The 25,716-nt window shown below is 35.4% G+C and overlaps 2 protein-coding genes across 4 annotated transcripts; one reads left to right on the top strand and one right to left on the bottom strand.

The window, feature by feature from the left end:
• Positions 1-3,918: 3,918 nt before the first annotated feature.
• On the top strand, positions 3,919-14,270 carry LOC121267740 (potassium transporter 11). The gene is given in 14 exon segments (XM_041171766.1): positions 3,919-4,295; positions 4,663-5,007; positions 5,599-5,827; positions 7,089-7,334; positions 8,672-8,722; positions 8,836-9,096; positions 9,213-9,380; positions 11,469-11,727; positions 13,195-13,265; positions 13,268-13,369; positions 13,372-13,497; positions 13,500-13,559; positions 13,562-13,633; positions 13,636-14,270. Coding segments are annotated over 13 exon segments (2,370 nt in total). The 5' UTR covers positions 3,919-4,295; positions 4,663-4,878; the 3' UTR covers positions 14,232-14,270.
• Positions 14,271-15,805: 1,535 nt separating this feature from the next.
• On the bottom strand, positions 15,806-24,548 carry LOC121267739. 3 transcript variants are annotated; one of them, XM_041171764.1, is made up of 9 exons: positions 24,367-24,544; positions 19,451-22,702; positions 19,282-19,359; positions 18,744-18,896; positions 18,197-18,360; positions 17,972-18,119; positions 17,530-17,652; positions 17,062-17,149; positions 15,806-16,294 (listed from the first exon to the last, which is right to left on the bottom strand). In XM_041171764.1, the coding sequence occupies exons 2-9, from the start codon at positions 22,457-22,459 to the stop codon at positions 16,107-16,109; spliced, it is 3,951 nt and encodes a 1,316-aa protein (XP_041027698.1). In that variant the 5' UTR covers positions 22,460-22,702; positions 24,367-24,544; the 3' UTR covers positions 15,806-16,106. The 3 variants fall into 3 exon arrangements, with proteins under 3 accessions (XP_041027698.1, XP_041027697.1, XP_041027699.1); XM_041171763.1 differs by having other exon boundaries at positions 19,451-22,581; XM_041171765.1 differs by lacking the exons at positions 15,806-16,294; positions 17,062-17,149; positions 17,530-17,652; positions 17,972-18,119 and having other exon boundaries at positions 18,298-18,388; positions 19,451-22,581; positions 24,367-24,548.
• Between the last annotated feature and the right edge of the window lie 1,168 nt (positions 24,549-25,716).

Genomic DNA, 25,716 nt, shown 5'->3' with positions numbered 1-25,716 from the left:
TAAGATAAAATAACAAATTACATATTAATTAAATTGAGTCAAATGTGTGTGGTGTAAGGCTTCATGAGGCCTATTGCAGTTTTCAAACCAAAAAATATGGCCTTTCAAGTTTCCAATGGATTAAACTTTGAGTAATATTACATATAGTCTCCGAACGGAGACTGCAATATAAATCTAGGTAATTTTATCTTTAAAATTTTTTAAAATTACAAAAATATCATTCTTAAAATGATTTTTTTCTCATTTAATAAAAAACTTACACATACAATTCCTAAGTGGGATTGTAAATAAAATTTCTCTTAAACTTTTCATAATTCCTTTTAAGAAGTATTTGCGGCAGAATATTGTGATTCATGGTTACTATTTTTTGACAATTTTTTTTTTTACTTTAAATATTTTTTATAATTTAAATATAGATCAATTACATAATATGTAGATTTTTTTTTTGGGTAGAAATATGTAGATTTTATTATATATATTTACAAATGAGGTACTCCACAAATAATATTTAATTATATAGGATTCACATTCTATATCTATTATCGTCTTGAATGTAAAAGGTATTTCTAAGCAAAAGATTGTAGCGATTTCCCATCCACTGCTAGAAAATTTTACATTTATGGCCAACTATTTACTGTAAAATTGATTATTTACACCATGGCATGAAAAAACAGTACTTGTAAATGATAATTTTCTTAATAAATAATTGGCCATTAATTATATTGATCGGATGCTTAAATCACTTTTAGAGGATACAAAAGAAGTGATTGTCATAATTAATTATGTGGAATCTTTCCTTTTTCCTTTTTTCTTTTTTAAAGTAGCCGAGGATTGAGACATATTTAATGAATGAGTTAAGCTATGTTTCGTAAAGACTATTTTATTATTGTTTACTATTATTGTTTATAAAACATTTATTATTATTTTTATTTATTTATTATTATTTATAGATCATTTGAGATCACCACAAGACCCAAATCTAACCTTAGTAAAATTCGAACTAGAGAAAAAAGAAAATAAGGAGTGGTTTGGATTCAAAGATGAGTTGAAATTAATTTAAATGATTTGTGAATGGTAGAATAAAAGTTGAATTAATTATTATATTTTGTGTGAAAATTTAGAAAATTATTTTGAGATTTAAAAAAGTTGAATTGTTTATTAAATTTTATGTGAAAATTTAAAAAAATTGTAATAATGAGATAAAATAAAATAAAGAAAAATGTTAGATCTCTCGCTGGGGTCTATCAAAGTGTATTTATATGTATTTTTTAAAGTTTTTTCTATATAAATTTTGTTAACAATTTTAAATATTTTAAAAAAATAAAAAAAAATATTATTATTAAAAAATATTTTCTTAATCACGAAGTAAAATAAAAAATCATTTTACTTCGTGATTAAGAAAGTATTTTTTAATATTTTTTTTTTACTTTCTGATTAAGGAAGTGTTTTTTTAATAATATTCTAAATTTATTTTATTTTTTTTAAAGATTTTAAAATATTAAAAAATCTAGATAAAAATAACTTAAAAAGAACACATGTAAAATAATCTTACATCCCAATGGAAGCTCTCAGCGGGAGCCCCAATAGGAGCTGCAGCATTATCTTAAATTAAGATGAGTTTTAAATTTAAACTAGACTTGTCTCATTTATTTTTAAAAAATATTTTATTTTATCTCACCTCATCATTATAATTTTTTTAAATTTTTATATAAAATAAAATAAATAATTTAATTTTTTTAAATTTTAAAATAAAAATAATATTAAAAAATATATTTTAATAATATTTTATTTTATTTTTTAATTTTAATATTAATTTATCTCATCCCATTCCTGAAAACCTTCAAAGAAAAGCGACCAAGAGCTGGAATCATTGGATGAGAAAAAGGACGCTGCGTCTAGTCATGTCCCTAGTCATTTCTAATCGGTAGTAAGACTTTTCGCGGTTCCTTTGAATCCTTTCACCGTTTGATTAGAAACTTCAGCCAATTCTGGTCGCTGAGTTCTGAAATTTTTTTAGAATAGTTTTCAGTAAGAAAATTTTTAAATATATATTTTTTCAAAAATATATTTGTTATACAGATTTGTGAAAGTTGATGCAGATATTTCGGGTCGGATCAAACAAAGAATAAAAACTACGTAAAAAAATAGGAAAGGAAAGAAAAATGTGATTGAAATAAAATATAATAAAAAAATTTTAAATTTTTAAATAAAATATAATAAAAAATTTAATTTTTTAAAATTTTTAAATAAACATAATATTTTAATAATATTTTATTTAAATTTTTATTTTTATTTCATCTAAACTCATTATTCAAACCGATTTGATCCTTTGTATGAGTGGATTTTATCTAGACGGCGTGGACCTAACCATCTTGGTAAAAGTGTAGTAAAGTCAAGCTTTTTTTTAAGCAATGGACAAGAAGATGGTGACGCAGTTAGAACAATAAAAAAAAGAACAAAAATACTAGTTAATGTAGACCCCAGATCATCCTGTCTTTGTCCTATTCCACAAATTATATATGAATCTAAGTGGTCAAGACAACTTTTTTTTATTTTCAAAAGGATTTGCCGTCTGTGTTTAGTTGTAAGATTTAGTTAAATTTAATCTAATTTTAAACTGAATCTAACATATAAATAATTAATTTTTAAATTATTAAATTAATCTCAACTCAAAATCTTCTTATACTTGATATTCATAATTTTTTTTAATTTAACACATTTTTTTTACGTGAGACTCATAATATTTTTTTAATTTTTTATAAAAAATATTAAATTTATCTTAAAATTTAAATACATTTAAAATTCAGTTTAAATGGACTCACATAACTTATTCCACTATTTAACTCACTATTATTTATAAATAACTGAATTCAATTGAGCCCGACTCAACGTTTAAACGCACCCTTTGGCCCTTGTCACAACATGATAACCGTTGGAAAAAAAAAAATCATTCCTTCCTTCAATAATGTACCAAAAGTCTTTCCTGCATTGATATGTAGGCTGGTTATCTAACTATATACAGTTGCCTGAAAACAAAGATTGACCAAAACCATACGATTACTAATTGTCAAAGTGATCTCTCGATATATTATCCTCTGAACCTTAGAAGGAAAATGATAATTTAACACTCGTTAGTTACATTAAAAACGCCCTAAGCCTCGTTATTTTTATATATGAGACGAGATGAAACGAATTGAGATAAAAATTAAAAGTTAATAAAATATTATTAGAAAAAATATTTTTTTAATATTGTTAAAAGTTGAATTATTTATTTTATTTTATATAAAAAATTGAGAAAATTATAACAATTAGATGAGATAAGATGAGATGAAAATGATTGTGAAAACAAACGATATTGAAGGCTAACATTCTAATTTATTTTAATTATTTTTCTTTCAAGTAATTAAATATTTGGAAAGTTCAATATAGGTTTTGTTTAGATCTTCAACTACTCTCAACTTATATCAATAACTTTTTCAACTTCCAACACAAAATATAATAAACAATTCAACTTTTTCAAATTCTAAAATAATAATAATATTAAAAAATAATATTCTAACAATATTTTATCATCTCAACTCAACTCAACTCAATTTACTTCAATATCCAAACATACTTTTAAGCTTAAGCTCACTTTTCTTTTTGTTCGTTCTCTAGTCTAAAAGTCAAACAGTTTTGTTCTTATGAAGAAATATTACGATCATCACATAATGAATCAATGATCAATCAAAGTACTTCTTGTATTCTTTTCCACTAATTTGTGTTTTTCTTGAAATATAAATAAATGCAAGGATTCTTGCCAATGTAAGTACATTTATGCATCTTTTAAAAATTAATGCCTATTCTGAAATAAAATGAAAATTACATTATTTTGAGACTCTTTTGAAAAAATATATATAAACCTTAGCATTTGTTTTTTTATCAGCAGAGATCGGTCAGTGTCACAAACGTGTCCCCCGAGAATGACAAGCAAAACCAACTACTTCCACGCACGGACGCTCCCTCTCTCTTGAAGAGATTTTTACTTTCATGCTTATTTCCTTGAACTCTTTCAGAGAAACTCTGTTTCCTTGGTGTATAGAGCCAAAAGAAGCCTGCACAAGAAGACTCCCTGTTCCCATCTGTTCCGTCCTGTCCTGTTACAGAGCCTTCGTCTTTGCTCCAGAAACCGACTCGGGATAGGTCGTCTCTGGGTTTTGGTACTGGGTACGTGAGATTTCTTGTGGGTTTTGTGATCCTGTGGCTGGGGCTGAATCTCTCCTCAAGCTGACCCCACTTCGGATTTCAGTGACAGAGTAATTCTTTGTCTTTTTCCCTTTATGTTCTTTGCATTTGAGGTGTGCTTGAGTTGTTCAATCCTCAGTTGGATTCCTGGTTTTTATTGGGTTTTCCGTAAGTGACTTGCCACAAAAAAATATTCTTTTTAACATCAAGATTAGTCTTTTGGTCATTTTTCAGCTTGACTTGGTAGTCTTACTTACAGCTTGAATATTTGGTTCTTTTCTTCACCTTCAGTTTGGTGTTAGTTTCCATCGATCAATCTGGGTAGTTAGAAATGATTTTAATTCCTTATAATTGAATTTGAATTCTCTTTTGTTGGTTCAGAACGACAGAGTTTTAGATTGGGTTATTAGTCTAATTTAAGTTTTGGTTGTTTTTCAGATTTTTATTGGTGGGAAAAGTTATAGTTGGATTGTACTAGACTTCAAGTGAAGATCAAAGTTGAGATTTTGGGTTTCGTTCACTTCGTGTTATTTCAGATTGGTTTAGTTTGCGGGTTCTGAGTCTGTTTTCCGGTTTCGGAGTGAGAGACCGAGAAAAGTGGTATCAGATAGGGTAGGTGCTGAGAGCTGCAGAATCGTTTGAACTGAGTTTCAAATGGCTTCAAGAGTGGAGGTTGATGAAGACAGTGATAACAACAAAGGCAGTATGTGGGTGTTGGATCAGAAGCTTGATCAACCTATGGATGAGGAGGCTGGAAGGCTTAGAAATATGTACAGAGAAAAAGTACGCGCAACTTTCCTTTCAAGATTCTCTCTCGCATATTAGTATGCTATATTAATTTTATAGGACATCAATCACTACTTGGTAATGCTCACAGGAAAATCACTACTTGTTAATGGCATTATACCTCTCTGTGTTGAGCTGTTTTAAAAGCCAAGTTATAAATCAAACTAAGATTTCCAATATGATAGTTCTTGAATTTATTGTGTCTTTCATGCTCTGGTCATTTTGATCTTTATGTCTTAAGAAGCAAGAAATGAATCCGCGGAATAGGTGTGTAGATGATGTTGCTGCTTGTAACCTTACACCATTATTGACTGTTTTTGTGCTAAGCTCATTAATTGAAGTAATTGTATGGGATGTGTACATGCCAGCCTATACAAGTGTATGCATGCTATTGAATTTAGGCTATCATCAGTAGTAACTCTCATTGTTTTATGCTATATGATTGAAGTAGTTGGATGATATGAAATCTGTGCATGCCAAACCTATACCAGGTATTATCTGGAGTAAATTGATGGATACAGAGAATATTTTAGTTGTTGTTATTCCATATTCATTTTCTTTTGCTGATAAATTTTTTGATTCCTACAGAAATTCTCTGCGGTATTGCTTTTACGGCTTGCATTTCAAAGTCTTGGAGTGGTTTATGGAGACTTGGGCACTTCTCCCTTGTATGTTTTTAAAAATACATTTCCGCACAAAGAAATTGAAGATCCCGAGGACGTGATTGGAGCCCTTTCCTTAATTATATACTCCCTTACTCTTATTCCACTCCTCAAGTATGTTTTCATTGTTTGTAGAGCAAATGACAATGGTCAAGGTAGCCTGATCTCAACATATTTACTCTCCTCATTGAATATTTGTATTTAAGCATTTGTAACTTGTATCAAGGAAATGCTTAGTACAACGTTCTATCATATACTGGGCTCATTTTGTGTTTAACCCAATGATGGAAGCAATACCATAAAAACCATATGAATGCTGTTATACTTCCATCTCATTTGTTTTGGAATTGACCTTTTGATGAAAAAAAAGTAAGAACAGAGATGTAAATGCCAGATTGTCTTCTTTTTTCTTCTCTTTTCTTGTAATTCTTTTTTTTTTTTTTGGGGGGGGGGGGGGGGGGGCATGGAAATTTTTTCCTACTCCAACTGATGTAGTAGATTCATATTCTTGGTTATCACTTGTTTCCTTTGGGATAATTGGTGGCAAGTTTTATATAGCCAGTCCATGTCAATGAAAGTTCAACCACCTATTACTTATCTTAACAAGAACTCTATGGTTAAGATGTTTTGTTAAACATGCACAATGTATGCTGGCATATATACAACTTACAAGAACTGTAAAATGGGAGGTATTGAATTCTTACTGATTAAAAAAAAGGAGGCATTGAATTCTTATTTCATTCATGATTTAAGAATCGAACTTAGTCTCTTACAACCACTTTTGGAAAATGAAAAAAATCTGTTGTCGGGTTTCGACAATGTTCCTGTTTACTTGGGCTACGCCTTTTTCTCTATGGATATTAGATTTTTACTAAAAGGGGTTTATGTAATGTAATGAGTTTATAGACTGAATGTCAGGCTAAAAAGGGTTTAAGTAAGTCCTTATCTGTTGAGGGGAAAAAAGATTGTAATATAGATACTGGAGAGAATATGAACTTTATTAAATAGGGTGCTACACCTATGGTGTTGCCGTATCCATGACTTTATTAATTATTTTTTATTGTTTTTATTGTTCTTGCAATCTTTACACTTAGCTGAAGTGACTGTAGTATGCCTCCTTATGCATATTCCTTTCTCCAAAACTTGTCAAAACATCAGACCACTTCCTGTCTTGTGAGGCTATATAAGCAAACTGATCTGATTTGGTGCAAGGTGTTTAACACTTACATCCTATTTTGTTTGGAAAACATTAGACAGGAATATCTTTTACTTTCTATTCAATTATTTTAACTACATGCCAGTTGTATGCTACAATACAGTATTGTCTTCATTGTTTAAATTGACATGGTATATTTCTCAATTTTAGGCCAATGAGAAACCATCAAGTTCCCTAAACTTTTTCTCTTTGTGGTGAAGGTGGAACATTTGCTCTTTATTCATTGCTTTGTCGACATGCAAAAATAAAAACTATACCTAACCAACACCGAACTGATGAGGAGCTAACAACGTATAGTCGTTCTAGTTTTCATGAACAATCATTTGCTGCAAAAACTAAGAGGTGGTTGGAGAAATATGCATGTAGGAAAAATGCACTTCTTATTCTTGTCCTTGTTGGCACTTGCATGGTGATTGGGGATGGGATTCTGACTCCAGCTATATCAGGTATACCTTTCTCCATGCTGGATTATCTATGTATTTTTTTTTTCTTTGCGCTTTCCATCTTTTTGTGAGTAGTCTGCCTGAAAATCCTGTTTTTTTTCCTCTTTGAAATATAAGTACTGCGTGCATGTTATTATAAGCTACCATTACAAATTGCTGTTCCAGGTAAGACTTTAGATGGCAAACAAGCAGATAAGATAAACCAAAATAAATCAACACACAAAGGAAAGGCAATGTTTACATGATTCAACACATTGGCCCACATCCACAAGTAGAGACAATCTTGGAGAAATTTCATTGATTAATTGATTAAGTATAAAGATGATAAGAGATGCTCAAAACCCTAGCTCCCAGTACACCAATGCCTACTCCATTAGTTTCATTACAAAAAAGTAGCAACTGAAATGTGATGAATGAAAAGGGATCACGGTTTTGAAAATTGCTGAAATTGGAGAGAGAGCATGTGATATCTCGCTTATGACTTAACAGTGAGAATAAATAACTTGTTCTTGTTATTTCGTGTGAGTATCACACGATATGTTCATTAGGCATAAACGTCTATATTCGTCCAATGTTGGGTTAATTACTTGCAGCTGATTAATATGCTATTTTGTGCACGATGTAGTAAGTGGGGCCACTAATGGACCCCAAGATCCCTGTTAATCCATCTGTACTACTGTGGTAAGGAATCAATGCAAATTGGGAAGATATTAAAGCATAAGACATGCATCATTTTTGTGATTTTTTTTTAATTGTACTTGAAATGATGCTAGAGCTGGAAAGCCCGACACATTTGATTGGTCCTCTTTAAATTGGAAGAGAGATCTGACAGCCCTAATCTGAAATTCACTTTGAGGAGCCTTTTCCATGTGTTTTAGCTTTTATATGTAAATTCTCCAAAAGTGGGGTGTCCAAATTAAATTCTATAACTTTTTGTATAGAGAAGGAAAACCCTTAACAACTGCTTTCAGTTTCAATATTTTGACTACTAGCATTTCAGATTTCACTTGCTTATCTACTGCGAGACACATCTGATAGATTTTATCATGGCGAGTGACATACAGAGGGAAATAACTGCGAAGGTTGGAAGAAATCAACTTTATGAAGCCATCACCATCTTTTTGAGATTTATGGGGTTTTTAAGTAGTTCACTGTTTGCTAATCCAGTTTTTAGTTCTTTCCTTGTTCTTTTGCTCATGTTATTTTAATTAACTTATAATACACATCTAAAGCTATATTCGCAAAAATCCACTGTAATTATTTTCCTGGTAATCTTGTTTATTTCTCAAGTACCTTCTTTTGAAATCCATTTAAGATGTTTAACCATGTGATCTTTACAGTTCTATCCGCTGTTGGGGGAATCAATGTAGGAAACAACAGAATCAATAATGGTATTGTATCACTCCTGAACCAATACATTTTTGCTTATTTATTTCTCGGAAAATATATATTTTTATATTAATTCATATTTGAGTCTTTAACAGCCTCTTTCTTTTCTGTACAGGTGTCATTGTGCTTGTTTCCGTTGTAATATTAGTAGGATTGTTTAGCTTGCAACACTATGGTACAGATAGAGTTGGTTGGCTCTTTGCTCCTATTGTTCTGCTTTGGTTTCTCTTAATTGGAGGTATAGGCATGTTCAACATCTGGAAATATGATAGAAGTGTTCTGAGAGCTATCTCACCTCTTTACATATTCCGTTATTTTAGAAGGAGAGGGAAAACTGGCTGGACCTCCCTTGGAGGTATTATGCTTAGTATAACAGGTAGACTTTCTATCATCTCAATCAATCCATTTTTTGGTTTTAAGCCAGTGAGCTAAAGCAAATAATATAATATTTGATGATTTTGGATTCTAATGGCTACATATGAATTACCACAGGCACAGAGGCACTTTTTGCCGACTTAGCCCATTTTCCTGCTTCAGCTATACAGATTGCTTTCACCATAGTTGTCTTTCCTTCACTTCTTTTAGCCTATTCTGGACAAGCTGCCTACCTTATGAATCATAGAGATCATGCTGTCGATTCATTTTATCGTTCTATTCCAGGTTTGTTCTAATTTTAATGTATGATTTCCTTGACTCTTCTTATAGCCATGTCTCTGCATAGCTTGGGTAAATTTTTTAAACCATTCGATGGGAGATTGCAACCTATATAATGTCTTCTCTAAACTGCACTCTTTACCATTTGCTGAGGGAAGTTCAAGACCAGGAGAAAACTCCATTGGCAAATGCATTTTTTGTATTAGATTGAAGCTGACCTAAATTCATCGCCAAATAAAGCACGACTTGAATTGAATTCATCATCATCACTGGAGCAAACATCTCTTTATAGTCAATCCCTTAAGTTTTTTGAAGCCTTTAGCTACCAATCTTGTGTTGTACATTTCTGTGGGAGCATATGTCTTTTGCCTCACAGTGAGCACCAATTTGCATCCAATTGAGGTAATTCAACAAGGTCTCATATGTTATTCTTGAGCTGTCATGTCTCCAGGCATTGCTTCTCTCCACTTTGGATTGGCAAGCTATAGCAAGTTTTGAGTATAGATGCAGAAGACAACCGGGATACATAGGTATGATACAGTGGTGAATGATTCATATAGGAAACAAAGTTAGATATAAGATATTGAGTACAAGATCTAGTCCCTTTATGTAATTGATCGAACATGAGTAGGATTACCTAAATCAGAGTTTGATGATTGACACAGGAGGAGGATGAGGACTGGTCTTTTTTTGGTCTTCTTGAAATAAGCTCTCAATTCCTTAACAAGCGGCACATGTATTTCCATACCAAATGCATCAATAAAATGCCACTACGTTGGGCTTCATGCTCTTGGAACAAAGTAGTGGATAAAAGAACCTCGGATAGTATTTCTTTAGTGTTACTCTCTCCCCAAAGAGTAGTGTTTTGGAAATAGGAGAATTAGAAAAAGTCACATTCATGGATAAAAGAGCTTTCTAGGAGGAGGATAGCATTTGCACCCCTTTTGAGTGGGAGAATAGCCGAGGAGAGACATTCTAGGATTTTAGGATCTAATTTATACCAAGCTTGACCACAAGCATGAACTAAGCAAAGACATCCTGTTGAATTATCACTTGTCCCAACAACTTCAACTGTTGGAAAGAGGTATATCATGTTGAATCGCCATACTTATAAAAAAAAATCATATTGAATCACCACTAGTCTCAAAAGCTTAAGCCGTTGGGAAGAAATAAATGTATTTATTTAAGTTATATTTTAACACACCCAAAAGACTCATGGAGGAACCACAAAAAGAATGGATGGGAGAGGTGATAAAACTTTAATCAGCGTCTTGAAGTTTAAACTAATAGGACATGAATCATGATGAATTGAATCACTTCGTTCTATTTTAACACTCCAAACTCGTATAATGTGTTGGTAATGGGAGGATTTTAAAAAGGTCACATCCTTGGATAAAAGAGCTTTCTAGGAGGAGAATAGCATCTGCACCCTTTTTGACTGGTAGAATAGCCCAAGGAGATACATTTAAGGGTTTTAGGACCTAATTTTTTCCAGGCTTGACCATAAACATTAACCAAGAAAATACACATGGTGACTCAAGGAGGAACCACAAAGAGAATGGATGAGGAAGGAGGTGATAAACTTCAATAGGTGTCTTGAAGCTAAACTAATAGGAAATAGTTAATAAATAACGAAGCATGAACTGAATATTGAAAGCAGAATACTTCAGGATAAAAGCCTCAAGATTATGTCCATCTCATTAAGTTTACACTTTTTTTAACACACTTTCAATGTTGTATATTCTCAGCCATTGGAATGTGCTGAATCTCTTGACCATTGTCAATCATTACTGAAAGTGAGTGACCAAACGATTATTGGGGATAAATCTTTTTCTGTTGCATTGACATTAAGCTTCTAAACATATGGATGTCAGTGGTTCAATTTACCTGCGAAAGAGTTGAGTTGCTAAAGAAGGGGCTTGTTGCAATACTCTCAAAACACACTCATCGTAGCCTTGCTCTTCTCAAACATTTGTATGATTTGTTTGAACTGTTTGATTTGGCAAGGGTTTCTTAAACATTTCTATGAAATGGATGCACTGTTCAATAAAGCTGGGTATCTCTGATACATACTGATCTAATCTTGTTCTGCAGAGAGTATATATTGGCCGGTATTTCTTGTTGCAACTGCAGCAGCTATAGTTGCAAGTCAGGCAACCATATCTGCAACGTTTTCAATAATTAAGCAGGCTCTTGCACTTGGCTGTTTTCCAAGAGTTAAAGTTGTACATACATCCAAAAAGTTCCTTGGCCAAATATATGTTCCAGATATTAATTGGATCCTTATGATTCTATGCATAGCTGTGACTGCTGGGTTCAAAAATCAAGTCCAAATTGGAAATGCTTATGGTGAGTCTGCTTCTTCTTAATGTTTGGAGTTCTTTCTTCCCCATTTTCATTCTGATCAATATTTTTCTGCTAGGAAATATCACAATACACTGGCAACATTAATATATAATCTGTGGTTCTGTGAATAAAATTCTACATGCCTAGTGTAAAAGGGCGGGTTTGGGATGAGCTGTAGACTCAGACATCCTGGGTTCAATTTCGCAATAAGATTTCTCCTAGATTACCAGATTGTGATTACGGTGGTTGTGATTGTGTATCTGGGGTTTACTTCCCAAGGGTGGGGTCCAAAAGGCTTTGCCTTGGTGAGGTTCCCCGCTATAAAAAGACTGACAGGTAAAAGGATTTCCTTCTTTCTTCCCATAAGGTGGTTCTCTAGGGAACCTCCAGACCAATTAGGTCTATGGATAAGCTGATCAATCCCAAGTTTTTACTGAGGCTTCACTGTAGTTTGTGAGTTTTTCCTCTTTTTAATCTCTCAAGATTTACGCAAACTTTTTCTTGTAATGTAAATGAAATTGTTTTGCTAGTGGAGCCTGCGAGATTGACGTTGGGAATTCTCCAAGCTGCCCCTTGCAATATATCTGGAGAGAACTGGAGTCTATATTGGTCAAGTCAACGCTATAGTGGGACATATACCTTAATAAGGTTTTAACATAGATCAAAATTTTTGAAACAAAAAAAGGTTAAATCAAATAACCTGTTGTTGGCCTTAGTTTGTACGAACACTGTAAAGTGGATATATATATATGTGTGTGTGTGTGTGTGTGTGTGTGACTAAGATCCATTAGTTGTTCTTCTTTGATTGTTTCCAAGCCTCTGCGCAATATATTTTTTATGTAGGGGGAAGCCCACTAATACTGAAAGTGAACTTTCTATATTAAATATATATATATATATATATATATATATAGTGTTTTGTACTTAAAGTGAGCCTCGTTTCCATGTAGTGGGTGATTGTACGGGAACAAGGAAAATTAAAGGATTTGTGCCCTTTATCATAGAGCTTGACTAGACTCCCGATGGGACATTATCGTCTTTTCAGTGGTGTGGGTTTCTTTTCAAGGACACGATGTGTTGTTGTAGGTTCTTCTAAGTATATTCTTTTTCACTAAACGTTGCTTTTTTCAGTGGTTTGCTAGCTCAACTTTCACCTCTATATGCAAATACTTTTAGTGCAAAAAGGTTCCGTCAATAACACCATTGTGCCAAAAAGATAGAATATAGTATATACCTCAGCATATATACTAATTGGTTTAATATACATTTACCCTTTCAAGATTGTAAAAAATTTTAAATTCTCCCGGGATGTTTTAGGGAAACAAAGGTTCTCTTGGCTGCGTTATCAATAGATTCATCTAATTTAATACGTTTTTAAGTACTTTTTACCTGTTGTGGTCACATTTTAAGCGCCCCCCCCCCCCCCCCAAACGAGACATGCACTCAACTGAATAACATTGTTGTGTTACTGCAGCACAGCAGTGGTAATAGTCATGTTGGTAACCACATTGCTCATGATTTTAATCATGCTATTAGTTTGGCGCTGCACTGGATACTTGTCCTCATCTTCACATTCCTATCGCTGGTTGTTGAGTGCACTTACTTTATTGCTGTACTCTTCAAGGTTGATCAAGGTGGGTGGGTTCCCCTTGTATTGCAGCAGCATTTCTTCTCATCATGTACGTATGGCATTATGGTACAGTGAAACGCTACCAGTTTGAGATGCACAGTAAGGTGTCAATGGCGTGGATTCTAGGGCTTGGCCCCAGTTTAGGACTGGTCGTGTCCCTGGGATTGGGCTCGTGTACACTGAACTAGCAAGTGGGGTTCCCCACATCTTTTTCACTTCATCACAAATCTGCCTGCCATCCACTCTGTTGTCGTCTTTGTCTGTGTGAAATATCTTCCAGTCTACCAGTCCGAGAAGAAGAGAGATTTCTTGTGAAACGGATTGGACCCAAGAGTTTTCACATGTTCCGCTGTGTAGCGAGATATGGTTATAAAGACCTGCACAAGAAAGATGATGATTTCGAGAATAAGCTGTTTGATGCCCTCTTCTTGTTTGTCCGGCTTGAATCCATGATGGAAGGGTGTTCAGACTCTGATGAGTATAGTCTCTATGGTCAACAAACCCAGCGGTCGAGAGATGGTCTGCTTGACAACAATGGCAACTCAAGTTCTTCCAATATGGACCCAACTATTTCATCAGTGGACTCGATTGTTCCTGTTAGATCCCCCTTGCATGTAAACAGAACTGTAGGTTCATCCGGTCGGGCAAGTGCCCAGACTGAGATTGACGAGTTGGAATTTTTGAAGAACTGTAGAGATGCTGGGGTGGTTCACATTCTGGGAAACACAGTGGTGAGAGCAAGGAGGGATTCAAAATTCTACAAGAAGATAGCTATTGATTACATATATGCATTTCTTCGGAAAATGTGCAGGGAAAACAGTGTGATCTTCAATGTACCTCATGAGAGTCTTTTGAATGTTGGCCAGGTTTTCTTTGTATGATGTTTTGGTGATAATATAAGTAAATTATATTTGGTCGTGTGTGTGTGTGTGTTACTATAATGCTGGTCATTTTTACATGCTGCTGCGAGAATGAGAATGCTGGTCAGTTAAGAACTGATCTGAAGCAAATTAGAGAGTAAACAAACCCACAAGCAAAATTGCAAGAAATGGGGGCTGAGTTACCCTTACAATTGTATGATTTGATTTTCTTGCACTGGGCATGGTGAAAGTTTAGGTCAAAGGCGTCATGAATTCTTAAGAAAGATGACTAGTTATAGGTTGATGTACCAGCCAGTATAAAGCAGAAACACCCTGCAAATCAAGGTGAACTGCAAAAGAATGCATTCTAATCTAGAGCCCTTTTATGCTTTCTGTAATGGTTTTAAAGATAATGCACCCTGCAAGTAATCGAATGGTTTCCACTTTCTAGGCTTTGGAGATTGGTAAATTCTGAAGGCGTCAGCTGTTAAATGCTGTACTGGAGCTGTGATAAGTCAAGACATTAGCATGTCATCACAGTTGTTTTGCTCTGAAAGAAGAATTTATACTGTTTCCTGCCTGCAGCTATCCCTCATCAATTATCAAAGTAAACCATGTGAAGAGTTATGGATTTGGTTACTCAGTTCAGATGTTTTGTTGAAAGTTGAATAAAATATTGTTAGAATATTATTATTTTAATATTATTATTGTTTTGAGATTTGAAAATGTTGTATTGTTTATTATATTTTGTGAAAATTTAAAAAAGTTATAATGATGAAATGAAATGAGAGAAATACCAAACGACGTCTAATCCTTGAAAAAATGTCAAACCAGGAATCCAAACAACGAAATTAAAAACAGAACAAACAAAAAGATAAAACATATAAAACCTATGGACTACTTTATTACTCTTACCATTTTTTTTTTTTCCCTCCTACCGCACAGTTTCTTTACTTATCTTCACACATGAATTCACGTCTCTTTTAAATGCAACTTCATTTAAATATCTCATCTGGCTCATGGGAAGTCACATGCCTCATAGATAAGTAATTTGAAGATGTACACCGCACTACATGTTGTGTCGACATTAAGGGTAGCAAGAGACGTATGTAATTACAAAGAACAGCTTTTAAACAGTTCTTCTTAAGGACCGAAAAGCATAGACATTTCCGATTATCACTCTTCAATGTCCATCTAACCTAATATAATTTTTGAAGCAGAAACTTCACTCTTATTAAGCCACGCCATCTAATCTTGTATTGAATAACCATGATTTAGATCATTCATAATTATCCTAAGAATAATCTCTTAGAAAATCAGATTAGCTCTTTTTTTAATATTTTTCTTCAAGTCAGCAAACATAAAAGAGAAATTGTATTTACAGTCCTTAATAAGAGACTACGTGCGTGATCTGATTGATAAATGAAGATAAAATAAGAAAAAGACTGTCTGTAGACTAACTCGAACAGAAAAATGCCCATTTCTAGATAACAAACAGCGTTGGTATTTTCATCTTGACTCTTTGAATTTCTACATCTAAGATAGGAATACATAATATAACTCATGTTTGCCAATCAACAATGAGCCAGCAACTCTTCACCATAACGACAGATTTGTATTTGTTATTGACACAAAGTGCCAAAAGCAAAAGTCTGTTTACTGTGGATGATAATAGCTTTACATAAAAACTGATCATCTTCAGTTTCTCTCAACGATAATCATATAAACCAATGGTGATAGGGATCCAACCTAAAATTTCAACCTATAAATGGGCCTTCCCCGTACTCATATTATTCACAATCTTTTCGGAGTATATAAAGGTAACCCATATCTCATATTCTCATCATCACAACTCAAGATAAAAGCCAAAATGGTGGGAGGGAATCATCGGGTGCATCACTGAGGCACCTGGTTCTGTGGCTTAGTTTGGCATGCTGTAGACATCACACGTAGCCGTCGAGTAATCTCTGTGAATGAGGGGCGGACCACTGGGTCAGGGGCCCAACATTGCTCCATTAGGAATCTCCATTCAGGATCACAGTAGCTTGGCACATGCGGTCTTAATGTGTTGTTCACTATGCCTCCTGCATACAAGAAAAGAGGTCGTCAAGATAAGAGTACCATTTCTAGCAAGTTTTTCATAAGTTGTTGGTGGAAACCAAGAAATCACAAGTATAAAAAAATGTGTTGGATAGAAAATACAAAAATATGAGATTAGAAATGAGCCCATCCTTCGAAGAAACAACTAGTAATGTTGATGCCAAAGGGTAGAGAATAAAATTAAAAGGGAAGACTATCTGCAGATAGACTTGATTTGGAAGCAATCATTTGCTAAAAATCTTTGCCGGCAAGTGAAGTCTCTGAATAGCTTCTCCTGGGATGGGGCAGTGCTGCCAGTCGATAAAGTTTCTCTTTTGATAGCTGGTTAACTTTATTTCCTCGCTATGATTAGTGTACTGTATTAGAGCTATAAAGGGTGCCACAGACCAAGCTTGTCATTTGATACATTTGGAAAGGATGCTTTTAACACTTCAGGTGAAGTGTGCGCCATTCACAAATAAAATTTGATGCTTAATTAAGACACCATGAGCCGCACATCAAGAACACCTTTTAAACCATCAACCAATAGGCCTTGAGTCAACTAAGTATGCTGTAATGAAAGGTAGACTGACCACCAAAGCGGCCCAAGCATCAATCCTATAGCTGTTGCTTGCAGTTTCAGTAGCTTAAGTATGTCGCAAAATTTCAATGGGAAAAAAGCTTGCATTGGAGTGAAACCCATATCTGTCCCACTAAATAAAACAAACCTCAGTGAGACATTAGAGAGAGAGAGAGAGAGAGTTATTTCAACCTATGATTGCTCCGTAGTGCATATTTGCATAAGGCTCGTCACCAGTGAGAATTTCCCAAAGGACAATTCCAAACGAGAACACATCAACCTGAAAAATAAGACATGCATGGACCTATTATGGATTGGGCACAATCTATGTGGAATGAAAGGCATAGAAGGCACCATTAAAACCATCTTCAATAAATAAACACACAACCCCAACTGTCAAAAGTGTGACTGTTCATCGGTTGTGAACACTCTTAGGTCCGATGACATTGGAATACCAATAGCTTTGATAGCTAAATAACTGCACCATAGAACAACAGGAAGAACATTTCCAGGCAAGAAATTCCATTTTCTTCTGATATAATAGCATCTTAATAAAATAGAAGTTTCTCATAACTAAAAATGGCATAGGTCAAGTCTGCTATTATGTTTAAGCTAATTATGCTTTTTCCTATAAGTATGAAATATACCACACCACCTCACCTTTTCAGAGACCTTACTGCTGCTACCATTCAATAGCTCTGGAGCCATCCATGGAAGGGTCCCCCTTACCCCACCAGTAACCAAGGTATTTCTTTTTATTTTTGACAAGCCGAAATCTCCCACCTGCAAAAAGAGTAGCACTTCACCAAAAACCTTTCATTTGATTGTGTAATAAAATATCACGGGGTTGAGAACAAAAAAGAAGATGACACTAAAAAGAAACTATGGGCCACTATTAGAGTGGCATTTACCACAGTTTTGCAGGCTGATGGTATGTCTTCCACAAAAAGGCAGAAGTTTAGGGCGACCCTCGTGGGATTTTGCAGTGTTAGGAGTTGAGAGAGAGAGAGAGAGAGAGAGAGTGAGAGTGTTTTCAGAGATCATGTATTTCAAACAATTTACGAGGTCTGCCAGAAACAGCGAAACCATCAGCATTAATTACCTTGCAAATAGGTCGCAGAGGATCTTTCAAGTTGACAAGCAAGTTGTCACACTTCAAATCAAAATGAACAATATTTTTGGAATGCAAATATTCCATTCCAAAAGCTGCATCCATTGCAATAATGAGTCGCTTGCGACGGTCGAGATGTCTGGAAATGTAATAAACATATTTAATATGAAGATAAGAAGACTTTTTTACATCTTAGACATAAAACAAAAATATTACCTCTCCTTGCTTATCAAAACATGTCTAAGAGAGCCATTCACCATGTACTCTGTCACAGTGGCTAGAGTTCCTCCAGGCCCATCTTGCACCACCCCATAAAATGCCACCACATTGGGATGGTGAAGCTTTGAGAGAATCTCAGCTTCACGCCAGAAGTCCACGGTCTGGAAAGTGATTACTCGTTACTGAGAAACATATGACAAAAATAATCTCCCAAAATGAGCAAAAGCAACTAAAGAGCATAATCAAGCACAATAGTTTGGATGCTGACTACCCTCAACCAGTAAGTACCAGTAGTAAACTGGAGCGCCAGAGACAGGGACTACCCAAGCTAATAAAGAGGGATCATAGCCAACTCAATTTGGCAACATAAATCCTTCGTAGACATTAATTTATAATAGTGAAATAATAATTAAATGTTAAATAGACGCCTTAGATTTGATTGTTGCAACTGAAATCTTCAGGACTGACCCTTCCATGTACTTAATTTATCATTTTTACAGGAAAACAAACACTTTGATGATACACTGAATGAAAGAAAACTCACCAATCTTTCTTGTTCCGATGAGCCACCCGTGAAACAGCTCTTTTTTATTCGCTTGATGGCAACATCTGTTCCTCTCCACTTGCCATGATAAACCGTTCCATAGGTGCCAGAGCCCAGTTCCCTCAGCTCTTCAAGATCTTCATTCTTAATGATCTGTTATGGCATTCAAAATATAATCAACAAAACCTTGATATAAAAGAACTTAATTTCCAACGGGATCACGAACAGTAATCAATGAATGAAGCATATAATTGATAATACATAAATGCATGCAGTGGCAAATGGTCATTTGCCTTTTGGAGCTTTTTGAGTGAGCTTAAAGCACAGAAAAACACGTTTTTGTAAATGTTTTTAAAAAACACATAAAATATAAGTTGAAGATCTAGAAAATGATATAAACAAAAATTCAAGCGTTTGGTTGATATCGAAGATCATTTATATGCTATGGTGCCACATGTTTTCGAACATGATGGCCTTTCTATAGATCATTCAACTTTTGCCATGCAGATAAATGGATGCAAATTGTTGAGCATCACACCTGCAAGGTATTAATATCAAAATCTACCAGAGAAAGATCACCAAGAGTTGCACCAGCATTCTGAGTAAATTTCCCGTCCTACAAGTGAAGAGAGAAATTAAAAAACATGGCCACAGGCAAGCAATACAGGTACTAGCAGGATGGCTAAACAAAACACAAAAGGGAGTACCTCATAATGCGATTCTGGCATTCTAGGGCTAACCCCATCCAACTGCACACTTTCATTTCCCTTGAGCTCAGGACTGTAATCTGGACGCAAATTCATGGTGTTGGATCCAATAACACCAGATAATCCTTGTTGAAACTCCTCATCCAAATTGATATTGGAGTCAATGTGACTGAGTGCAACGCCATCAGACTTCATAGGTGGATAGCTGTAATCTATGGGAGCCCCTTCCTTATTTGTGAGTGGGGACAAGAAACTCGGATGATCCTGATCCATAAGTGAAACATCTTTTCTGACAAACTCATCCGGGACCAACTTTTGAAAGTATGACCAGTGCTTAGGCTCATGATTCTCCATGTTCAAGCTCAAGCCAGTTCCATCACTATGCAGTGGACCCATACGAGAGAGATTCTGTGAGATTCTTGCCTTTGAGAATATATCAGACAGGAAATCACGAGGAAAGCGGTCATTTATATCAATAAGAATGTCTCCCTGCTCTGGAGTTCCAACGACAGGGGACTCCCCTTGAGGAACACCTCTAACCAGGCTCTCTGCCCAAGCCAAGGGCTGAGTAGTGGCCACACTTTTATTCCCATTCTTCTGACTGGCAGTTATCTCACTCCATTCAAAGTCTGTAGGCCTTAAAGCAGAGCCTTCCATGTGTTTATCAGAAATACCTCTATATGCTATTACATCAGCTGTTTCTTTATCGTTTACAGAGGGATCTTTGTAGTTTTCTTTCACCCAGGCCATTCCATGTTTATCCACCTCATTTCTCAAAGCAGGTTTCTGTAACTTTGACTCAAGCACCTCCTCAGAAATATTGGATTTTATGTTATTAATACTGTCAGCAAACAGTTTATTCTTTTCAAGCTTTACCAGTTCATTTTCAACAGTATGAGAAGTTGTATACATAGGTTGTGAAGATGAGTTGGACTGTTCAGTCTGCAAAACCACATGCTCATCATGCAATTTATCAATTGATATCGGTTGAGAATGATCGGAACGTACTTGCGTTAACAGAAACTGAGAGCCAAAGGAATCGTCAGATTTGGACAAGCGGTTCAATTCTGCCTGTTCCCTGGGAATTGGCTCTGAATGAAAAACTGGAGGAGGAACCAGTTGTGCTTCATGGTAGCTAAAATCAGTTGGATAAACCTCAGCTCCACCATATCCCAGAGTAAATTGTCCACCAGATGCATAAAAAGGGTCATCTTCATTATTCTTTGTCCCATCATTTACACCTTCAGGTGGCATTTTATTCTGTATGTGTTCCTGGAGCCTTTTATTACTTCTCACAGACACCAGGGGTGATCCTGTATCCACTGCTGAGCTAGTAACCAATACCTCTTCCCTAGAAGTATAATTCGGAATAGAACAATCACTTGGATGAGAAGAAACAGCATACTCATGGTCAAATGTTTGATCTTTATTTGGCTCATTTACTTTTTGGAGCAAGATGTCCCTATTCATTTTCACCTCCTTTGATGATGCTTCCTTTGCCAGAAATTGGATGTTCTCAGGTTCATTTAGCTTCTGGGCTGAGCTATCTCTTCTCAATTTCATCTCTTTTACGGATACTTCGGGATCTTGTGCATGAAAGCCACTATACTGCTGCTCAGTCAAGCCTCCCTGCAGAGTCAGATGGCCATGGACGGGTATTGGAGCTAAATTCTCTCCAGCTGCAGCATAGTTAGAATGGTCAGAACCGTAACCATACTGCAATGAGACAGACAAGGGAACAGCAGTCTTGTCATCTTTCTTGGGGAAGCTCTCCAAAGGTTGGAAAGGAGATAATAAATGATGTCCAGCTTCGCCATGATGATTCCTCTGTCCCGTATAAGGATATGAATTGGACTCATAAGCACTAGACGAGCTTGGTGGCAGCGGTTGAAAAGATTGACCAGTCAATGAAGGTGTATCAACTGCCAAAGGTGCATTGCTGGCAGTGCCTAGTTCTGCTGCAGCACAACCACTCTCCCCTTCCACATTTAGGCTGAGTAACTCATCCAATTTGTTTCCTGAAGAACTACCCAAAGCAATTGAATTCTTTCTTGAACCTAGGTCCATACCATTCACAGCAACTACATACTGAATCTCAGAATCACCCTCAGAGCTTCCGAGACCAAACTGAGCATCCTCCAAATCACCATTAGAAAACAGGAACATTCTAGGTTTCTGTGATCCCCCGTCTTGCAGTATATTACATTCCTCCATCATGTTTTGCAGATCCTCATCAGATGATACAGACACCAGTGCATCAAGATCCTCACCAGGAAGCTGATATTTAACTGAATTAGTTTGGTTGTAAATAGTCAACATTTTCTGTACAAGATCCTGCCAAGAAATATCCTTCCTAATCTGGATAATACGTGTTTCACCACCAACATATCTAAGTTTGCCATCGCTGGGACGAGGCAAAATCTTACCACCAAAGCTGCAGCGGAACTTCACCTTTGTTGATGAACTATCAGGAACCCCTGAAGAGACATAAACTTGAGATCCTTGACTGATGTCATCCCTGGACGAGGTTCGGGGCACTGACCGCAATGAATCATAGTAAACTTTGTCCTCATGCGTGGAAGGTCCCTTTCTCTCAAAATCCTGAACGAGAGCCTTTTCTACAGAGTTAAGTTTTGCGATATCAGACCCACTTTCTGAACCCGTGTTGCTAACTCCCAGCACACCTTTCTGCTCCATATACCCAGTTGCAGTGCGAGGCTCACCATAAGCACTTGGAACAAATTGCTGTTTAGGATTCACCCTTTCCCGCATAAATTCAAGAGCAAACTCCTCACCAGTTTGAATGGAGAAATTCATTACAGGTCTTGCTTCCACTGACATATTGTAATCTGGAGGTCGCAAATTGGTGTTGATATTACTTGAAGGATCCTGGAAAAATCTTTGATTTGCAGACCCAAGTCCATCATTTCTAGTTTCATCATTGTTGTATTGAATATGTTCATAGTTTTTATGTTGGTCCACCATACCCCTTCCAAGATTTCTCTCCATTTCCAACTTCAGGAGGATATACACCCAACACAAGATGCCATGAATATCAGCACAAACTAAAGCGAACTTGCAGAGACCCCTCTTTAAATGGAGATAAGAACTTCAGATACCCAACCAGGAACCTGAGAGTAGACAAGCTTTCAGCAACTGTCACTCAGACACAGAACTCTCCTAGACTAAGCAATCTCTAAGACACAATTCTCCCAGGCAAAGCAACTTTAAGACAAATTAGCAATATTTTATCTGATAAGGAAAAGCTTATAGCATTTTAGTCATAAACAATAAATAAAAAGGCTGACCAGATTTTAGAGGCAAAAAACAATTCAATTTCATGCTGTCTCTTGATAATCTATGTCTATAAACAAAAACAAAAAAACTAAATACAAGAACTTTTGTATAGATAAAAGGCTTCTGATAATAGGCTAAATACAAGAACCATGACACTTAACACAATAAGCTCAAAGTCTAGGAGAATTAGGCTGCATATTCAAACCCACGTACATCTAAAATAAAACAAATTAAGTAGTTTGTCACTAAACTTAGAACAAGGTTAACTCCTTGTAAACAACAATAACCATCTTAGGCTCATTCCAATGATGTGAGATTTCAATTACCCCAAGCCCCAGATAATGGCAAAACCAAAGCTTAAAAGTATCATTTCCTTCTCTCTCTTTTTTCCTTCATTTTCTCAGCAATCAAACAGCTGACAAAGCACAAGCCCAGGGCCAATGGCCCATCTAAATTCAGTAATTAAAAAACAATGAAAATTAGTTTATCCTAGAATATAACTACAGATGATTTAAACCCTTGGAATAATTTTATGGCTGTGCAAACCAAAGAGAATGATGACCTTGGATTGCACCAAGTCCAAAACCAAGTGGATTCGGTTAGCATATTTTTAGTCTTACTGTACAAGTATGTTACAGGAGTACATCCTAGAGCTCTAATTAAATCATAAAAGAAACAAACACGCCTACGCACTTTTTTATTTGGTGATTTGGAACTTCACCAAGGCAGGGCCCTCCAAACTCATTCCTGAGGTGCAAACCTCGGATTCATGACCCCACCCGCCATAATCGTATATCAGGTAATCCATGGAACTCCTAATACGCAATTGAACCCAGGACATCTGACTCTGCACCACATCCTAAGCCCTCCCTTTGACCATCAGGCTGCACCCCCATAGGAACACACAATTGTAACTCACGATTAATGGATTAATGGTGCTAACAAGTTGACCATTCACCGACAAATAAGCACAACAAATAGACCCAAAGAATGACTAGAACCGGTATTGGCTAAGAAGATGTAGAGGAATAATGCTAGACTAAATGCCATTAATACACGATTATCTGAAATCGGTTCAGAATTAACCGAATTGGTACGTCACTGAGAAGTAAGCAGTATAGCCGAAGAATCGACTATAACTGAAAAATTTGTAAAGTGAACCGCACTCCGGTAAACTACCTGGAGAGAATATGCTACAGACAAGTGATTTATTGTTATGGAGGAGTGAATAAACGTTACTTACGAGTAATCACGCACCATGCAGACCCAGAAAACACCATTTAATAAGGAATTGGCCTCGAAAGTTTTAATCTTAAGGTTCCCAAAGCCCTGATTAGCACCAAATAAAAAGCTAACAAACAGACCCAAGTTCCAAAATTCCAAAGCCACAAAAATTACACCTAAATCTCCCTCATGTCAAACACCCACTAGAACACATTCAAAATCAAGTCCAAATTTAACATCAAATCCAAATCACCGAAGCAAAACGCAATCACAACAAAACAAAAACAGAATAAAACAAAAAAAAAAGGAAAAGAAAAGGTTAAATTTGTGAGAGATCGAACACAAATTGCGTCAGTAGTATACAGGGATCAGAAACTCAAAAGTCGTATATTCACCTGAGAAACAAAACGATCAACTAAACGAAAAGCACTGAAATAGATACTCTGAGCTTTGCTTGCCAATCACACTAATCAGGTCGGCTCGAGCAATTTTCACGTCTCTCTCTTACAGAGCTCGAGCCTCAAAGACTCTCTCTCTCTCTCTCTCTGTCTCCTCTCAATTCTTCATTTCTTAAACGACTTTATTTGGAATATTTTGGATTAGTCTAAAAAATTCTCCCTCTCACTCACTAATTTTACGACTTTTTTGGTAACGGTAATAATGTGTTCCTGTTTTTTCACCTTTCTTTTTCTCTGTTTTATCTGCAAAACGTCGGTATTTCCGAATTTTTATGAAATACCACGCGCTTTTACCAGCGCGTTTAAGATATTGCCCAATTGGTGGGTGTGCTCTCTTGACTGGTAGGTGGGAATGAGGTGGGTGAGGGCCCCAGTAGACGGCAGTGCTTGCGTATTTGGGATGATACTATACGGCTCTTCTCATTCTCCTTATCATGCACTCTTGCTTAATCATCGCTCATCACATGGATCAAACCTGCTTTTTTTTTTTTTTTTGAGTTAAGAGTATATTTGGGAATCAAAATCTTTTCATTTCAATGAAAATAATTTTTTATTTTATATATTTAATTGGCATTCAAATTATTTAGGGTACGTTTGGTTATTAAATATCTCTCAACTCATCTAAACTTATCATTATAACTTTTTAAAATTTTAACACAAAATATAATAAACAATTCAACTTTTTCAAATCTCAAAATAATAATAATATTAAAAAATAATATTCTAACAATATTTTATCATCTCAACTCAACTCACTTCAACATCCAAACGCAACCTTATAATCCAAAATATCCCAAATCATCGTGTCGTGTCGCTATTTTTTCTTCTAATTTGATAATTATTCAAAATTAAAATTTGCTTATAATTTAAATGATGATTATCAAGTTCTAAATAATCAATCTTCACGAATGTAGATATGTTATTAAGATAATCAATGAGATGGGTAAGTCAAGATTAGGAGAGGTAGGATGGTGTGCTTAGAGTTACCAAAAGGAGAGAAAGGAAGGTCGAGCAAAATTGCAAGGCAGTGAGGGTGGATGTATTCCATAGGATAAAAAGTTGGCAAGAGGCAAGAAAATTGCATCGGCAAAGCAAATGCAAGACCATAAGGTGGAATGGCGTCATTGACAACTTATCAAAGGTAAATAATGGGTCAATCTACAAAGATCAACAAGACGCGAGGAGAAAAAAATCCTCTTGATAAAAAGCCTTTAAAAAGTTATAGAATTGTTAGATACTAATTTGATTCGGTCTTTAATTCTCAAAATCATAACATTCTAACATTCT

Source organism: Juglans microcarpa x Juglans regia, chromosome 5S (assembly GCF_004785595.1).
Source record: "Juglans microcarpa x Juglans regia isolate MS1-56 chromosome 5S, Jm3101_v1.0, whole genome shotgun sequence".
In the NCBI taxonomy this organism is placed as follows: Eukaryota; Viridiplantae; Streptophyta; class Magnoliopsida; order Fagales; family Juglandaceae; genus Juglans; species Juglans microcarpa x Juglans regia.
This window is presented reverse-complemented; position numbering and strand designations above follow the sequence as displayed.